At 34.2% G+C, this 20149-nt stretch overlaps 1 protein-coding gene and 1 long non-coding RNA gene across 2 annotated transcripts in view; one reads left to right on the top strand and one right to left on the bottom strand.

Moving 5' to 3' along the window:
* LOC135841270 (protein Wnt-11-like) overlaps positions 1–9449 on the bottom strand; it is a 79270-nt gene extending 69821 nt beyond the window's left edge. Inside the window, exon 1 of the mRNA XM_065358153.1 lies at positions 8513–9449. Within this exon, the coding sequence (XP_065214225.1) occupies positions 8513–8637 (125 nt within the window). The 5' untranslated portion in view covers positions 8638–9449. The remainder of the gene's footprint in view (positions 1–8512) is intronic.
* Positions 1–20149, top strand: part of LOC135841273 (uncharacterized) — a 282388-nt gene that overhangs the window by 203190 nt on the left and 59049 nt on the right. The window lies entirely within an intron of this gene.

The raw sequence follows: 20149 nt of genomic DNA, 5'->3' as shown, positions 1-20149 counted from the left end.
GCATTTCAAGTCTATTTTTTGATGTTTGGTAAATTTTTTAAATCGTTGCAAAAAAATTATTTAAAAAAATTAAAAATTCTCGTAACTAAGCAGACGTTTTAGAGTTTTTTTGAGCACTTCTGGAGTCTCTTGCAGATTTCTGGAAGTTGAAATTTTCACAAAATGCTACCAAAAATTTTCATAAATCTGCTGGAGGCTCCAGAACGACTCGAAATGGCTTGATAGTGTTTCCAGTCGATTTAGGGAATCGAAAATAGAATACGTAGATACCAAAACAGCTTTCTAGCTTTATTTAGTAAAAATTTTATTCTATTTAGGGAGCGTAAGGGGATTTTGAGGAATCGTAAGTAGAGCAGGAAAAAAGTGCATATTCCAGTTTAGTGTCACAAAAATATACAAGTCGATATATCACTCGACTTTTCACGATTTTTCAAAATTTGGACCCTCATTTTGGGGCACAGAGGGGCTTTCAGGGGTTGTTGGCAAAAAATAAGTTCATATTCGTACTCGGCGATTTCGAAAACATACTATACAATATGTCACTCACCTTTTTACATTTTTTCAAAATTTTGGCCTTTTTTCGGGGCAGTTGAGAGCTGTGAGGGGTTGGGACCAAAAAATATCGCCATATTCGTGCTCAGCGACTTCGAAAACATTCAAGTCGATATATCACTCGACTTTTCACGATTTTTCAAAATTTTCACCCCCTCATTTTGGGGCACAGAGAGACATTGGGGGGCGGGACCCAAAAAATAAGTTCATTCGCACTCGGCGACCTCGAAAACGTACCATTCGATATACATATCACTCGACTTTTCACGATTTTTCACAATTTTGACCCCCATTTTGGGGCACAGAGGGGCTTTCATGGGTTGTATTCAAAAAATAAGTTCATATTCGTATTCAGCGACCTCGAAAACATACTATTCGATATATCGCACGTCCATATTTGTTTTTCAAATATAATTATGATTCAGTAGTGTGTTACTTGAAAAATCAAGCAACCCTCACAAACCCCCGAGGAGGGTTGAAGACCAACCAATGGTAGTTTGATTAGTAGTTGGGTGAGTAGACTTTGTAAAAAAAATTTGAGCGAAAGCGAATGATTTTAAGTGGTAATTTTAATCAATTTATTGGACTGACCTTTTTTGAAACACCTACTCTTTCCACCCCTTTTTTTGGACACCCCCCTTAAGGAATGGGTATCGAGCGTAGTATCAAATTGTCGAGAATTTGAAGGGGAACATTTTTTGTCATGGTAGTTTTTCTCAAAAACCTAATATTTACGGAGTAAAACGCAAAAAACGTGAATCGGAACCGGTTTCAGCCCCCTAAAAAATTTTCCTCCAGGGGTAGAGAGTCGGCTTTTTTTAGGTGGTTCAGAGGGTCCATCCGAACACATTCCCGAAGAAAAAATTTATGTGCCAATTTTTTCCTTTTTGCCCCTGTTTTTTTACGTTATTTTCCCGCTCTATTAGTGTGCGAGGAAATTTTTTGGACACTTGGTCATTGATCCGTTCACTTTTTGGTGCTGGAGTTTGGGGATTCGTATAGGGTAACATCGAAAAATTAAAGCTTCTGCAAAGGGTTGTCTTTTTCCGAAATGGGTCAAAAATTGCATAAATGAATGAGAAAAACCAAACGACAAAATAATTAGATATTGCGGAGAAATCATTCCCAATAGTTCTTTTGAGGCCCTGTTCAATTTTAGGGCGCCAATTTACATTTAATGAAACTATAAAATCTGCAGTGTGACTGATTAATTATAAGTGCGTATCTCAGGAAATCTATTGAAGGAGGGGGGGGGGTGAAAATTCCCAACTTTTTACTTCAGATCACCCCTCGCCCCACAGATTTTTCCTAGTAATTGACCAGATGTGGTTCGATTGGGAACAAAAATGTTGAATAATTTTAATTTGAATTTTTCTATTAAATTGGTTGTGTTTCCAAAATTTCTCAAATTAATATTTCTATTTTTGAAATTTTTTGAAAAATAAAAAATTGATTGTTCGAAGCGCAAAATTAGGTACATTATTATGGATGCAAAAAGTTGATTTTCATGACATCAAAATTTTGAAATTTCAAAAATAGTTTAAGAAAATTAATAGGGTAATTTTTTTTTGAAAATTAATGATTCTTCAGAAGTAAAAACATTATTATTTTTGATGCATACCTACGAGAAGTTTGCTATTAAATTTGATCAGAGAAAGGAGAGAAAAATGATCTAGCCCGAGGGAAGCCATGGCAAAAGCTGTGAGAAAAATTGAGAATTCGAAACGCAAAACAATATTGAGTAGGTATCATTCTTTATGAGTGTTACGTTCGTAAGTGCGAGTTGCATTATCGAACTAGTTGTTATCTAGATTTTTATCTCGTTGATGTATCGAAGCTTATTCTTTTTTCGTTTCGTGTTCAATGTTAAATATGTATATCGTTGTACAGTCCACACCAATGCTCTGTGTCGTTTTATTTCGTACGTAACAATGAGAAAAATTGTTTTTTATGGCTTCAAAATTTTTAGTAGGTAATCAAGAAATTACAACAATTTCCAAGGGCAAAAGCTCTCAAAAATTCGCAATTCTTAATTTTTCAGGGCAAAATTTCATGTTGTCTAAAAGAACGAATTTCGACAAAAATTATAAATTGTTCAACTTACAAACCTTTGACTAAAAATATGACTTTTTTTTGGTAGATATTTTAACAAAAGTTGGGACTTTCTGGCAGTTTTGACCCGGAATGGAGAGACCTTTTTATGGGGTAAATTTCGAGTCAACATTATTTTTGATGTGAGAAGTCAATTTTTCCATATTTCCAATCTATGGTCAGAGAATTTAAAATAAAAATGATGTGGCCCGAGCGAAGCGTGGGCGAAAGTTTTTGAAAATTTATAATTTGAAAAGCAGTAAAAACCCATGGTTTTTGATAATTCCTTGATTTTTCCAACTTTGACACAAATTCTTCCCTAGTATTCCCAAATTGCCCAAGTTTTTTTTAGTTAACCCAATTTATCTAAAAATTCCCAACTTTTTGCCAACATTTTTCTGGGGGAGGGAGGGTGGGAGAGAGGGAGGAAGGGATGAAACTCTACTGAGTACTAAAAATTCGCCCAGAATATCAGATTTCACACTTTTTGAAAAAAAAAAAGGTCAAAGGTCAATTTCCAGTATTTTGAGTGTGTATATGATTTTGTAATATTTTGTCTTACTTTTAAGCAAAATTTGCCAGTCTGACGTTATGCCTGCCTTTTAATGGGTGTCAAACTTTTAAAAACATGGGAGGAAGATTGCTGAATTCCATTTTTTAGAAAAAAAAATGCTATCAAGTTCTTAAAAAATGCATCCAGTAATTTCGGTGCTTAGTTTTGATTTCGTGATTTTTATAGTTTTGGGAAGTTGTACTGAAACCGAGGAAAGAAATGTACTTAAGTAACCAGGTAAAAGAATTCAGCGCAAGCACGGTAATTATTTTTTCCTCGAGTTAATATAATTTTTTAATTATGTATATTAAAGATGGGAATACACAGGCTTATATGAGATGTGCAATGAGGAAATAGTTTTTGAACGTACCGCCTGTACATTTTATCCATTTCTATGTTTCTAGATCAGAGGGGGGAAAAGGAAATGTTCATCTACAAAATTACATAGACTAATTATGTATTATACGAGTAAATAATTTTGATTGAAGACTATCCTAATTTTTTAAAAAATGTGCCTTTACCTTATTTTAATGTTGAACAACGAGCCCATTTTTGACGTATACGATTTTCTCACTATTTTGGAGGCGAGAGATGAGAAAATAAATAAGCACAAAATTTATAAAAAAACGTAATATCACGATAACGTTTAAAAAAATTATCAAAAATATCAAGTATTTCAGTATATAATCTACCTATTTTCTCATTTTTCATAAAACACTTCAAAAAGAAAACTTTGAGTAAACATTTTTTTTTCTGTCAAATTTTTAGCATTTTTTTATTTTATTTACTTCGTGTCAAAATTTCAAAAACAAAATAAAAATAAATGAAAAATTTGCCGAAGTAATTTTTTTCGGTAAAGCAAAACAGAAAGGTTTGCCAGCTTTTTGAAATTGCCAGCAGGTAGTTTCCTTTTGAAGTTTAAATCATTATTTTCAAAATAACGAAATTTTAAAAGCGAGTTTTCTTTCTTCGGAACAGAAACAAAAATAATTCAATGGCAAATACATTAGCTGTAAAATAGCATGTTTATGAGATGCACAATGAAATAAAAAAAGGGAGGAAAATGGATTTAAGGAGCTGAAAATACGCGTAATAAACCGTCAGAGGAAAAGTTAGTTTGTTATAGAATGTGTGTGTAAGTTATTTCACTTTATTAAGTAGGTAGTACGGTAGCTACATCAAAGAGTTGTCTGACCTTTGTAAGAAGTAGAAAAATTTATTTGAAATTCAGTAGCGAAAAATGTTGAAAATTTTCAGAGTTTATTACCAAGTATTACGAGTACTTTATTTCATATATTGCTTACAGTATACCTACCTCATGTAATTTTATTAGTCGATCATATTTTTTCCCAAACTTTTCTTCTTTGTAAGTGGTATATCGTAAAATTTTCAATCCTGCTTTGAGCGAAATGCTGTATTTTAGATATTTCGTAACAAGTATTTCCTAAATAATTGACACCGACATAAATTACTTACCTACGTTAATTTGCGAGAATTTTACGAAATTGCTTGATCGAGTTGGCGTATCTAATTAAATATCATTGCATAAGAAATGAGAAATTTCGATCAGCTTTTTCTCTGATCATTCTACGTAGGTGATAAAATCCTGTGAGCTTTTGATCAGTTAATTTGTGTGGGATCTGGATTCTGGAATTTAATTTATCGACTATATTATTGATTTTGTAATAGGACCTATGTTGCGATATTTGTATCAATTCGTTTTGTTAGGTGGTGGGTAGTACAGTGTGTCGAAGAAAATTAATAGTCGAAATTAACTCGCAAATGTAAAGTGCATTAGTTGAACGGCACTTTCACTGATATATCTATACGTATATCGAAGGAACAGGTGTCGTATTTTTAGATGAGTATTGCTTAATTTTTTTTAAACAAAATGTTATTCATATGAGAGTAATTAAGTAATTAGGTCAATATAGCAATCGTGATTTATTATAGAATTTTGATTAGGCCTACTATGAGTTTGAATTTCAATCGTGAATCATTCAATTACATAATCTAGAGAGGAATTGGGGTCCAAAATCTCGGGAATCGAGTATTTTCGGGGAGCCTGGGTTTGATTTGGCTTCAGACTTTTTTCAAAATCAGAATCAGCACATTCGAAAGCATAAAATACGTTACACGTGTCATTTTTCTTCGATGTTTTGAAATTTTTTCATTCCCCCTCTCTCCATTATGGGTCATTTTTGGGTTGTATTATAGTTACGACTTTATTTCGTCTCAAATTTTTCAACATCAATTCTGACGTTGCTTTTTATATTCTAACGTAGAAGTTCTATCCTATTCAAGACGCTGAACTACCTTACGTTGATTTTTAAAAGCAAAAAAATGGATAAATTTTCAATATTTGATTCTTTAACCAAATAAAAAAGATTTTTCGACATTACAATATATACTCGTATGCCAATTTTTAGAAAACTGTGAAAAGTGACAAATTTTTAACATTTTGAGTCTCGTTGAAGTGAACTTTTAGGTAAGTACTGAAAGGGACCTTTAAAATTTCAAAAAAAAAAAAAAATTCAAAAATTGCTAAAACTTTGAAAATTAATTTCTGACGTTTTTTTAGATTGAAAAAAATCCTGCCGAGTTGCTGAAATCATGCCATTTTCACTATCAACTGTCACGTTAAAAACGTTGCCATAATTTAGCTGATAAAATTATGCCAAAATTCCAAAAAAAAATTGGGGAATTAAGGGGAGGAAAAATGCGTAATTATGAATTATTGAACGATAAAGATTCTTGGCGAGTTTTCTTGGGTTAATAGTAATGAGGGGAGGGGAGGGGAGGGGGGAGGGCATTTGTAAAAATTATAGTATTATTTCTGATACTGGATCGTTTGGATCGATTCTAAAATATCGATCTGAAAGTGGGTCGAGATTTTATCGATATTTTTCTGATACTTGAGGTAACGGTACCGAATGATATTAATCCATTTTTTTTTCGTGTATCGAAATACGTTTTTTTTTGCTGTAAACAGTTCTTAAAAATCAATTCTCTTTTCTAATTTTCAGCTTGAAATATGTATGTAGTTGGAATTTTGATCGTTCAATTTTGTTTTGTTCGAGATTTAAATCAGTTGGTACCTATTCCTGGAATATTTTGAGATCTTGGCGTATTTTTTGGAGTTTTTCCAAATTCAGCCAACCTAATATGAATTGAAACTCAGAAAATTGAGTAATTTTGTCTGTTTCCCCCTCCGACAATATTTAGAAAATTTTGGTGTAAGTATCAAAATTTAGATGTTGAAACATCGACGTAGGTTGAAATTTTCGATACCTAGGTGCACTAAACTGATTTTTTTTCAACGTCGATATTCAAATATGTATCAACGTGTTTGAGATGGATCAAAAACTCTACTCACGAGTCGAACATTGTGTGTTTTTTGAGTTGAAGAAAATTTTACTCTTCGTGTCTCTGCTTAATTGATTTTTTTTCACGTGGGTACAAAATTTGAATATAAGTAATTTTTTCGAAGATGTTTTTGGTGAAATTTTCAGATGATTCGCTCCTCCCTCTTCCATCTTTCATTTCTGTTCTAAATTGCAACATATACGTAGAATAGGAGGATCCCCAGAAAAAAGTTTTGAAAGATTTTGACCAAATTTCAGTAGACCTTCGTTCTGAATTGGAAGTCACCCTTGAAAAATTTCAGCTTCCTAGATATTCCTGAAGAGAAGATGTGAAAGGTTTTCAAAAAGGAGTCAGTTTTAAAAGCATCGTGATTTTTCGTGATTCACTTTCTAACCAATTCATCTTAGGAAAAATACATTTTTCTAAAATTGAAGGAGCTTGGATGTTTGAAAAATGTAAATCTGTTTTGTAAAATGGACGCATATTACTAGGTATATATTTTGTTCAATGAATGAAACCGTATTGATGGGGGCGTTCAGGAATTGTCGAGAAAACGATGAAAATCGAAACGGTGATTTTGGTGGATAAAAGTGCCAATCAAGGCTAAAATTGAACTGTACTGGTACTTGGGAGAAATTATAAAAGCTAATAATTAAGTACATAATTTAGGTAAAAATGAACTTAATTTTCGACTTTTTTTTCTAGCGGAATTTTTTACTGAAAAAAAATCAACAAGTTGTTCAATAGGTATAAAATTGTGGAAATGGCTATTTTCTCATATATTTGAATTGATTTTTGAATATCAAATTGATTCCTACTTTTGTAAGGAGTCTGGATTTTCGCCCTCGAAATTCGTTTCCTTCCTCTCACAGTGATTTTTTTTTTTTTTGGTTTTTCTGTCAACGTATCTAACAGGTAGTGAAAAAGTAGTAAATTTAGTCAAAAAGATAGTGAAAAAATTAATAAATTCATTATTGCGTTCATTGGTATTGTTTTTTTTTTCAATAATTTTGATTGAAATTGAAAAATACTTTGAATACCTACAAATCTTCCAAATTCAATTTTTTTGAAAATTTTCCTGTGAAAAATTTGACTGTCGTTTTTTTGTGTGTGTGATGGGAGGGGGGGGGTCGAGTGTAGAACTTTCTGGAAATTTTGTTGAAAAAAGTAGTGAAAAAGTAGTGATTTTTTTCAAAAAAAAATTCCGTTGGATACCAGTCCGTGAAAAAGGAGTTTTTCGACGCTATTCACCTACAACTTTTTTTCAACATTCATTGTAAAAAAAAAAACAACAACAAAAATTCAGAATGTAATAAATAATGAATTTGAAAAAAAAATGTCATCAAATTTTTTTTTAAATCTTGGAATACCTACGTGTGAGTATGTTCGTTTTTATTTTCCTGGTAACGAAATTTTTTTCGATTTTCAAGTTACCTATCGGGATTTTTTGCTTATATGAAAAACAGATTCAAAAAAGAAAAATCCAAAAAAATCATGTACATCACGACTTGAATGAAAAAATTATTTTAAAAAATTCGCAAATATTCAAAATTTTCGTCAGAAGAATTTCGATCGATTTTTTGAAATTTTATGGAGAAGAAAGGAAGAGTGAAAATCATTCAAAATTCAGTTGGCCTATCGTCGTTAATTTCAGTTTTAGAAATGGAGAAGAATAAGTCGATTGAATATCAGGAAGTTTTTATTTTGCGATTGACGAATTATTATTTGAAATATGCATTTCATTTTGAAGTTTGAGGGCAACATCGATCGGATTTTATTCAAGCATCACTCCTCACTTGACCAAGAAGTGAGAAGTAGTTCGATCATGGGTACTTTTTGAACAGAAAATCTATCCTTATTGATTCGGTTTAGCCCAAAAATTGAGCTGTATTTTTTCCACGAGTAGTACATTTTTTTCGAAAAAAAAAGAAAAAAAACACTTATACTTACAGCCAGCGAACGGCAGTGACATCCAATGCCGAGGACACGATGACGGCCACCACGATGAGATTCAAAATCACTCTATGTGTCGGTATTGTTATCACTAAGGATGCATAGCGTTTAACGGTATGCATGATTTTTGGCGCATATTAGTCGCGAAGAATGAAGAATTTTCACTGGCATTTTGCAGCTCGTCGACGATAAATTAACTATTGCAATGATCGCCCATCTGAGTCATACAAATCGCGCGAAAACAATCACACCGACGATGATGAAAAGCAGCCCGTCACTATGAAACTTTAAGAAAAAGGTAACCGCAAAGTACTACGAAGAATACGTTGTCGATTTCGAGTCCCGGAATGCATTTTAACGGCGCCGATGCTGATTAATCGCGCGAATGGTGATCGAATTCGAATACGAGGTGTATCTATGGATTAAATCGATTACGATGATGATAATAATAATATAACTCGATAATAAGGAGAATGTCTCGAAGTAATGATATAACCCGAAAGATGACGCATATATGAGGGGATATCTCGTTAGATGGTTTTTATTTGTTTTTTTTTGGATGTCGCGCGATCGGTATCACTTTCGATTTGAAGCTGGATTCGCGCCACGAAAGAGAGATATATAGGTAGGTAATGTGTGAGAAATTGCAGCGAAAATGTACGCGGTCGACCGTAGTGCAAGGATGAACCTGGACAACTGAAATATCGGTTTTATTTTGTATACATGAAAAAACCGGTCCGGTAAATAAAATGTTTCAAAGAAACACAAGGCACATGATTAATTCAGTTACTATATAGCGCAGCATTGCCCATGCCCCGTGCCAGCTTGGCTGTGGCTGTGGATGTGGCTCGACGCGATCATGACGACGACTAGCTGTACGCGAGAGCTGAAAAGCGGGGCTAATTACCGTTCCGAGGCGATGGTGCTATGCACAATGAATGCACAGCATACTCGTACAGTGCAGACTCTAGACAGAAAAATCGCTGCCGGGGCGAATGCTCCGTCAGCGGTAATGGCGTTGGCCGCGTGAGCTAGCTCTCGAATCGGACGGACGATCGCGCGATTCCTGCAGGCTCGAGCCGTACTACGTAGACTTAATCGTAACCCATCATTAAAGTCGCCAGCTCGCCGCCGCCGGAAGAACCCGAAAGAATTTTAATTCTTGGCGTGATTACTTTCGGCGCTTCGGGCCAAGGTGGTTGGCTGAGCCGGAGTGGAAAACCGAAGCTGAAGCCATCGCTCGTATATTTTTGGTCAATTAAGACGTGTGTATGGGTTAGGTACTTCGCTAGGCTGGGGCTTAACCGTTGTATTTATGATACCGCGAGAGTGAATTATTACCAGATGATGGTACCTTATGCGTTCGTGGTGTCGAGGCGATCAGTGCTAATGCTCGAATTTATGGATGAGATCGAGAACACGAGAAAGATGAGTGAAATGCATATGGAGTGGTTTCGTTGGGGTGGATTGATATACCCATCCCCCCCTCTTCTTCGTCGTTCTGTTTGTAAAATCAACGAATGTGATGTAGAATAGCTTCAAAAGTAATGTGATTTGACTCGGGATCCGTGAGAGCTGCTGAAATTATTAAACAAACTTCATAGTCCGGCATATGACAATAGGAGTAATTGCACCCCCCCCCCCGCCGATCCTCCGGGACAACTTTTTTTCTTAAAGGGGACATCCTAAGGAACATTTTAAAGCAAAGTTGCCCAAAAAAAAGTTGGCCTTACTTACAAAATGGCGGCCATTTTGATTGACAGGTCAGCCGAAATCGCAGATTTTGCGTTTCAACATAGGACTTACACGAAATTTTTCAAACTTTACGACGGTAGATCGAAAGATCATGCAAAAATTTATCACCTGTCAAAATTTCAAGTGCTAAAGTGCGTTTTTCGATTTTTGGTGAATTTTTGAAAATCAAATTTTGGCAAAAATTAGGGAAAAAATCAAAATTTTACCAAGTTGACCCAGAAAGCTGAAATTTGGTGTATACCCTATTTTCGACATGCGAAATCGATTGGAAACGGTTTCAACCCGTTTTGAGCAGTTATGGAGCCTCCAGCAGATTTTTGAAATTCGAAATTCCCACAAAATGCCATCAAATTGGAGTTGTAAAGCTGAAATTTATTCTAAAAACTAATTTCAATACGCTATGAAGTACTGCAGGCGAATTTCAAGTCATTTTAGAGCCTCCGGTGACTTTTTTGAAAATTACTGGAGCCTCCAGCAGATTTTTAAAACTCGAAATTCCCACAAAATATCATTAAATGGAGTTGGAAAACCGAAATTCATTCTGCAAACTAACTTCAATACGTTATGAACTTGACTGCTGATTAATTTCAAGTCGTTTTGGAGCCTCCAGTGACTTTTTGAAAATTCCTGAAGCCTCCAGCAGATTTTTGAAACTTGAAATTTCCCCAAAATTTCATCAAACTGAGATGGAAAGTTGAAATTTACTCTACACGCCAATTTTAACACCCTCTGAAGACGACTTCAGGTGGGTTCAAGTCATTTTAGAGCCTCCAGCGACTTTTTTGAAAATTACTGGAGCCTCCAGTAGATTTTTGAAACCTTAAATTCCTGCAACATTAATGTATCAAATGAAGTTGGCAAGCTGAAATTTACTTCGCAGACTACATGGTGGTTTCAAATGGTTTTGAAGCTTTCAGCTACTTTTAGGAAATTTCAATTTTCAAAAAAAACATCATACAACTTTTCAAAAAGTTGCTGTAGGCTCCAAAACGACTTGAAATTCACCAGCAGTCAACTTCGTAGCGTATTGAAAATTAGTTTGCAGAATGAATTTCGGCTTTCCAACTCCATTTAATGATATTTTGTGGGAATTTTGAGTTTTAAAAATCTGCTGGAGGCTCCAGTAATTTTCAAAAAAGTCGCTGGAGGCTCCAAAATGATTTGAAATTTGCCTGCAGTACTTCGTAGCGAATTGAAATTGGTTTGCAGAATGAATTTCGACTTTCCATCTCAGTTTGATGAAATATTGGGGAAATTTCAAGTTTCAAAAATCTGCTGGAGGCTTCAGGAATTTTCAAAAAGTCACTGGAGGCTCCAAAACGACTTAAAATTAATCAGCAGTCAAGTTCATAACGTATTGAAGTTAGTTTGCAGAATGAATTTCGGTTTTCCAACTCCATTTAATGATATTTTGTGGGAATTTCGAGTTTTAAAAATCTGCTGGAGGCTCCAGTAATTTTCACAAAAGTCACCGGAGGCTCTAAAATGACTTGAAATTCGCTTGCTGTACTTCATAGCGTATTGAAATTAGTTTTTAGAATAAATTTCAGCTTTACAACTCCAATTTGATGGAATTTTGTGGGAATTTCGAATTTAAAAAATCTGCTGGAGGCTCCAGAACTGCTCAAAACGGGTTGAAACCGTTTCCAATCGATTTCGCATGTCGAAAATAGGGTATATACCAAATTTCAGCTTTCTGGGTCAATTTGGTAAAATTTTGATTTTTTCCCTAATTTTTGCCAAAATTTGATTTTCAAAAATTCACCAAAAATCGAAAAACGCACTTTAGCACTTGAAATTTTGACAGGTGACAAATTTTTGCATGATCTTTCGATCTACCTTTGTAAAGTTTGAAAAATTTCGTGTAAGTCTTATGTTGAAACGCAAAATCTGCGATTTCGGCTGACCTGTCAATCAAAATGGCCGCCATTTTGTAAGTAAGGCCAACTTTTTTTTGGGCAACTTTGCTTTAAAATGTTCCTTAGGATGTCCCCTTTAAGAAAAAAGTTGTCCCGGAGGATCGGCGGGGGGGGGGTGCAATTACTCCTAATGTATGTATATCAGTAGCTTTTTAGCTACCGGGTCATTCCACGTCAAATGGACTAAGAAGTGGTAGGAGGGTCCGGCGATTTTTTTGAAATTTTTCCTGTAGAAAGACCTTCCGAAGGGATGACCAATGGCGCCAATCGCAGCCCTCTAGCCCATTTTTAAAGGCAGCCAGGGGGTGTCAAAGTTTTCAGTGAACCTAAGATATCATCCATTTCAGCAGTGGATTACTCGATAACCGCGATACCTACCAAAATGGAACATTTTCCCATAGTTAGTGGTTTTGAAAAACTTTTTGGTGATATCATAAAAATCAGTGTTACCACTTTTTTTCGTACCAAAAATTAGTTTAAAAAGTTTCGAAACGTAGTTTTCATATCGTTCCGACTCTCAAAAATTCTGAAAAAAATATATCATGGACAACTTTTCATGTTGAACAACATATTAAAAAATGGGAAATATATAATCGCACGACAGAAAAGGGTGTTTGAACGACACCAGCAAACGACAATAAATGCTGTGGTAGCGACAAGTTAGGTCTTTACAACGACAGGTTTTCAACGACAAAATAATGAGTCAGAGCGACTATTTTTAATTATTGATCACGACAAGTCCTCCCGACAAAAAAGGATGTCTAAGCGACAGAATAAAATTTTAAACGACAGAACAATTTATCCAATTGCAAATCTGAAAACACACGAAAAAGCGATAAATAAAATGTTGGTTTGGGAAGCTAGCAAAAATACTTACTTAAAAATTGCTCTGAAATTAGTGCAAAAACTGTGTGACAATTTTCAAACGTAAAATGTGAGGTTCCTATGGACTTATTGAGATTGCAATTTGCACAATAATACAGTAGGTACCTTTGCGTTCTATGATAATGAGAATTCGTCAATTTTTTCAACGAAAAAAAAAATGAAGATCATTACACTTTATATATCATTCATTTTCGAAAACATGGCGCTTGACACACAAGTCGAAGGACATTTGGGGTATAAAACCGAATGTACACTAATGAAAGAAGGGCTAAAAATCTCTAAAATAAAATAAAAATAATTAGGCCAAAACCGTTGAGAAATTTGCTGTGTACACAAAATTTATCACTGTTTGAGAATTACCCTCTTATCATTTTATGAAAATTTCTATTTTTTTTTCATTTTATTCGATTTGTAACTTTTTCGGTAAAAATAGGCGTGTTGATGGATTAAAAAAAAAAATTAAAAATAGACGTGTTAATGGATATTTCTGTCGTGATTTTTTTTTTTTACTGTTGTCGTTGAATTTTTTCTAACTATCGTTCAATTTTTTTATTTGTCGTGGACATTTTTTATCTGTCGTGCAAACATTTGATTGTCGTTCAACTTTTTTTTCTGTCGTTCAATTTCTATTTTGGTCGGGCATTTCTTTTATTTGTCGGGCCTGTCGTTTAGACCACCTTTTCTGTCGTGCGATTCACCTATTCTGTCGTAACGATAAATCATACCCTTAAAAAATTAGGATGGTACCATGTTGCAAAGTTGATTTTAAAAAATTAAGAGTTTGAGAAAAAAATGCGATTTTTTGATTTAAAACACGAATAAAAGTTTTGATAGGAGAAGTAGACCCATTCGACCTCTATTTTTACGTATCTGTTGAAAAGGTTGAAAAAACCCTTTCACTCGATGAAATGAACTCCTCACATAAAAATCAATATTCGAAAAGATTCAAAAAATGAATGAATTTTTATTTTTTTGTTTTGAGTGTAGTTTTTATCAACTTTTTCATGAAATACGTCAGAAAGAGGTCAAAATAAGACAATTGAATAAATTTAAACGTTTTTTGATGTTTGAAATCGAAAATTGAATTTTTTCGAATTTTGATTTTTATGTGAGGAGTTCATTTCATCGAGTGAAAGGGTTTTTTCAACCTTTTCAACAGATACGTGAAAATAGAGGTCGAATGGGTCTACTTCTCCTATCAAAACTTTTATTCGTGTTTTAAATCAAAAAATCGCATTTTTTTCTCAAACTCTTAATTTTTTAAAATCAACTTTGCAACATGGTACCATCCTAATTTTTTAATATGTTGTTCAGCATGAAAAGTTGTCCATAACATATTTTATTCAGAATTTTTGAGAGTCGAAACGATATGAAAACTACGTTTCGAAACTTTTTGAGCTAATTTTTTGTACGAAAAAAAGTGGTAACACTGATTTGTATGATATCACCAAAAAGTTTTTCAAAACCACTAACTATGGGAAAATGTTCCATTTTGGTAGGTATCGCGGTTATCGAGTAATCCACTGCTGAAATTGATGATATTTTAGGTTCACTGAAAATTTTGACACCCCCTGGCTGCCTTTAAAAATGGGCTAGAGGGCTGCGCTTTGCGCCATTGGTCATCTCTTCGAAAGGTCTTTCCACAGAAAAAATTTCAATAAAATCGCCTAACCCGCCTACCACTTCTTAGTCCAATTGACGTGGAATGGCCCTAGCATAAAATATAGGTCTGGAGACTGGTGTTTCCTAACAAAGAAAATGTCCCAACCAGCACAAAATTTTTTCAATTAGACATGAGGAATCGAAAGAGAACCTCAAAATACACGACAAGCAAAAATTTTAGATACTGAAATTGATTTTTCGATTTTTTGCGAATTTTTAAAAATTCAAATTTGGTTCATTTCTTATTAAAAAAAATTAAATTTGGTCAAATGGACATGAAAGGCCGAAATTCGGTTTGTACCCTATTTTCGACCTCCTGAGTCAATTGGTGATGGATTTGAACCGTTCTGGAGTCTTCATCGGATTATTGGATTCCCCAGTTTTCAAAAAAAAAAAAAAATAATAATAATAATAATAATAAATAACGCATGTAAATGGGGTGAAAATGAATTTCAGGACCTATAAACTCCAATAATTTACCATATTTGTGACTCTATCGATCGATTTTGGTACAAAAGTTTTCTCCATAGTGATTAATTTTGGAAAAAAATAATGAAAAACTCATCGTTTCTCGTAAATTACATAATATAAAATTTGAATTTGTTTAATATAGCTATGCCATGTTTTCGACAGATCGAGTCGATTGATGAGGGTTTCGAAGTGTTCAGAAGTCTATAATGAATTTTATGATTTTCTAGCTGTGAACAAGTTTCAATTTCTCGAGGAGTAGAGGTAACGGTCCTATTTTTTACCCCCCCCCCCCCTAAGACATATATCTTGAAATTTCTTTTGATCTAATAAAGCTGGGTAAAAACTAAAAAGCTTTTTGAAATCAGCGTACATTCCTTAACAAGATTCTACATTTGCAAAAGCTTTCATTCAATTAGTTTTGACTGAAAAAAATTATTAATTATCAAAAAATGAGTTCGCTATTTTTTTTACCCCTCATTTTTTTCTGAATATGTACATTCAACGTTTTCTAACAAATTATTAATTAATCACGTCAAAAAGTGCCCTTTCCGTTATCATTAGTGTATTCATTGCTTGAAAACATAGTTGAGAATAAAATTGAGAATTTATAAAAATTATTTGTGCACATTTTCAGCAAAAAAATTTAATACGTGTATTTTTGGACTCTAAAATTCCTGGACCACCAGATGAACACGTTGTTTTTCACAAGAAACTATTTTTTGGAAATTTTTTGCGGATATAGGCGGTGAAAAAATGCTGTGAAAGTTCCTGCTCCAATTTTCTGTTTTCATGTTACAAGTCTTCAATTTTGTACCCGTTTTTGTTTCATTTGCTTTCATAGAAAACCTATCCTACTAGAGGGGTATCAATCATTTATTCAATTTTTTTGGTTGATTGTTTACATTGATATAATCAACTGTAGAAAGTGTTTTTTGGACAATATAATTTACAAAAGTTCAGAGCCGCACATTCAAATTCTTCCCCTAAAATGAATAAAATTGATGTCACACCTTTAAACGGTTGTCAGCGAGCAAAAATTCTGAAAATAGGGGGGGGGGTAAAAAAATTAAAGAACAAAAATTAATGTGGATTTTCTATTTTTTTACCCGATAAAAAAAATAGAGAACTGGGCTTGAATCGTTCCTCATTACCCCCCCCCCCCTAAAAACTTTTAGAAAACGATTTTGATGAAAAATAACTACATAGCTCATTTAATAGACCACAGTGTGTAGAATTCAGCGATGTACTCACGAGCTCATTTTGATGGAAATTAGTGCGTACAATCCTTGAAATCAAAACACACTTTTTTAAAATTTTGTTAAGAAAATCGACTAAAATTCACATCACATTTTCCAAAGTCTCCTGAACCATGAAGATTGAATGGAAAATGCAGTTTTTCAAGGGCATTGTGTTCCTAAAGAACCACAAAACATGTTAATATGGTTTTCAAATCAATTCATGACTTTGGTGGCTTATTTTTCAGAAAATTCTTGGGAGTTAAAAAAATGGGCCATTACCCCTAATTGTTGAATAAAATTTTGAATTTGAACGGGCACAAAAATATTTTAAAAATAGATAAGACGGGTAATTATCAAAAAAAAAAGAGGTAAATTTTGATATGCATTATTTTGACAAATAAAAATCATTTTTTTTTTTTTGGAAAATTTCTAGTGGGGATCATAGGTGCCCCAGTTCCATTTTCCAGTGTTGGCCTCAATTCAACCCCCCCCCCCCTACCACAGTGGGTCCTGACCCTCTGAAACGGCAATAATTAGGATTCAACCCTCATCAATGTGTAATATATAATTATGTCGATTGATTTATGTTTTTGAGGCCATAGAATTCGAATCTGAAGTTATTTTTTTGTAGAGGTGGACGGTGAGGCGTGGGGAGGGGGAAAATGTCAAATTTTGCTTTATCCAATTTATTCTCACAACGCACCAGACCAGATGTCAATTAACAGGACACTATGCCAATATACATAATTTACTCTAGGGGAATAACGTAGGCTTTCATCATACTTGGATTGGATTTTGCGAAAATTACCAATCCTTTTGTAAATTACAAAAATACAAGGTGACTTATCCATTCCCTTGATAAGACTATAGTTAAATATAAAACTTGATATTGCAAAGGGTATAACACAATAATTAGAAAACGTTATTGACAAATTCCCTGGACATCATGTTTTGCGATTTGTTTTCTACTTTTATAATATGATAACATTTGAAATTAGCTGAATTTTTAACATCAATGTGGGCTGCTAATATAAAACTAGTCCAGATGGTTTTACTTCCACCATAATATGTACTTTATATACAAATGTATGCAATGTCCATACGTACCTACAGCAGTAATCTCTATAGATTTTAGTTCAAGTTGAAATGACTTTTGAAGTTGATTATAATTTTAAAATGACAAGACTTACAAATATGAAATTAGGGCTGTATTCCACAGAGTTGAAGCTCTATCAGTTGGAAGAATACTTTTGCCATATCCAGTATTTGCTCGCTGTTCTGATCTAACGTGCGATACAGTGTTCTGCTTGCTGTTCTGATCTAACGTGTGTCGTTGTGTTCTGATAAGCCGTGTTTTTTTTGCAAAGTTGTGCAACTGTTCAACACTTTATAAACTGCAGATAAAATTGTGATCATCATTCACAATTTTTGACAATGGATACCAAATGCCAAGTACACGAAGAATTTTTGAAGACATTGCCCACAACATCTCAGAATTCTACAATTTGTTTAAAACTGGACAATGACAATATAGGAAAGGAACAAATGCGGATACTTTTGAAAAGTGCAGGAGCTGAAGCATGTGAATTAAACACCCAGACCAAGCAGTTAGAAATGTTGGAATCCGAGCTCACAACATTGGAATCCAACGTGTTATGCAAGTATGCTGATGAATCAAAGATCAGTAGTCCTGTTGAGAATGAGTGGTTGAAAACCTTAGAAACGGAGCTAACAAGATTGAACATGAACTTGATCACTGATCAAGTTAAAAGTGAACCTGCAGAAATTTTGGGCGCTGAGAAAAAAGAATTGAAGTTGATCAACTTGACTGAACAGCCACTCTTTGGAGGTGAGCTGGCAGAATTAGCTGGTAATTTGAACATCAGTAGTAGTGCCATGACTAAACAGGTAGAAATCTTGGAAGTTGAAATGAAAGCATTGATAGGGGCCAATTCATATGAATGTACAGGTGAGTTGAAGATTATTAGTCTTACCACTATTGAAAACATGAAAATCTTCGAAGTTAAGCTGATAAAATTCAAGTTGTATTCGGAACACAAATATGCTGATGAGTCAGAGATCATTAGGCAGGCTTTGCTTGAACGTGTAAAAACCATGGAAGCTGAGCTGGCGAAAATGAAATTGAAGATGGGACGTCCGTATACTGAGAAGTCAACTTGTGCCATCTCACAGTTGTTAAGAACAAATCTCCATTATCTAAGAAATATGAAAAGGTGTGCTGCTTCTGTGAAAAATATAGCACCATCCTTAATGGCCTCTATTATAGGTCTAAGAAAGTTGAAATCACCAAATACTGGTGTTCCTGCTGTTGAATAGGTATGTAGACATTGCAGACTGGACAAAATATCTTAAATTAATCAATAAGTTTTACGCACTTTGCACCCCACTTCTAGATTTAAGTACTTATATTATTTATCCTTCATTTAATTCACTAGTTTAGAATTTAGGCTCTACACCAAATTTATCATAATTTTAAGCACTTTTCTTTTCATTAATATTTATTGATTAAATTTATGTATACTCTAAGCACCTGAAGTTGATGTAATTCACATTGTTCTTAAAAACACATACCTACAGTAAAATCTAGGCATGTAGGACCGCTTAGGTTTTGCAGTCACCAGTTAGGTACTTCAGAATCAAGGTCTTTGCTTGGAGCTTTCAAGCAGTCTGATCCAGGCATTCTGTTCAATCTTTCTCATCTTTATACTTATGTAGTGTCTAGTCTGGTCCTGACCTACAATTCTTATCCTGGTCATAGGTCAGCCTAGGTTCAAAAAACTGGCTTCATTTTTCAGAAAGAAAAAACCTTCTAACGCATGAGATGAGTTAAAAAATAGGATTTTTGAATTCAGAATATTAAAACTTTGAAAGAAATTGAATCTCGATGAGAATTTTATCAAAATGACATCAAAAATTTGAAAAATTAGTCTGATTTTGTAGAATGGTCTTCAGTCTAGGTCTGTTCCTGGTATTTTATCTGAAGAGTGTCATCCGTTTGGTTAATATTGACGTAAAGGCTATAGGTGGATGGATAAGTATGGTGAATTTGGCCCCGAGAGCTTCAGGTTTGATATTTGCATGGAAGGTTGGTACCCTTGAGCACCTTCCGTCACGAAAGTTTCAGACCCCCAGACCCCCGCGTTTTTGAGAAACCCCCCCTTTTCTAAAATTACAATAAAAATTTTTTTCTCAGCCCCATGTGAACCGATTTTTTAAATTTTTTGGTATGTTGTAAACATCCATAAGAGGCATCCCCACAAAAAATTTCAACCCCCCTCTCATACTTTCCCCTCAAAATGGCGTTTTTTAGTTTTGTTTGCCCGTTTTAGCAATGATCATGATTCGGCACAAAAATGCGAATAGCATTTTTAAATGTATTTTTGACTCCTACAAAACATATATTTTTTTCAAAAAAAAAATTTTGGTGGGCCGTGGTCAAAAATTGAAAAAACCAACAGAGGGGGTTAAAAATGGATTCTGGTGTAAATCATTGTTTTTGGTAAACAAGGTGTCGTTTCCATATGAATCGAACCCCCCGAACACGAATATGACGCCCAATCTTATGCTACCCTCATCCACACCCCTCCAGCGCCTCTGCCCCCTTCTCAATTTTTACTATATCAAAAGTTGAGCTATTTTCGTAATATTGGTGTCGTTTCCAAATGAATCAAACCCCCTGAACA

This window comes from Planococcus citri, chromosome 3 (assembly GCF_950023065.1).
Source record: "Planococcus citri chromosome 3, ihPlaCitr1.1, whole genome shotgun sequence".
Taxonomy (NCBI): Eukaryota; Metazoa; Arthropoda; class Insecta; order Hemiptera; family Pseudococcidae; genus Planococcus; species Planococcus citri.
This window is presented reverse-complemented; position numbering and strand designations above follow the sequence as displayed.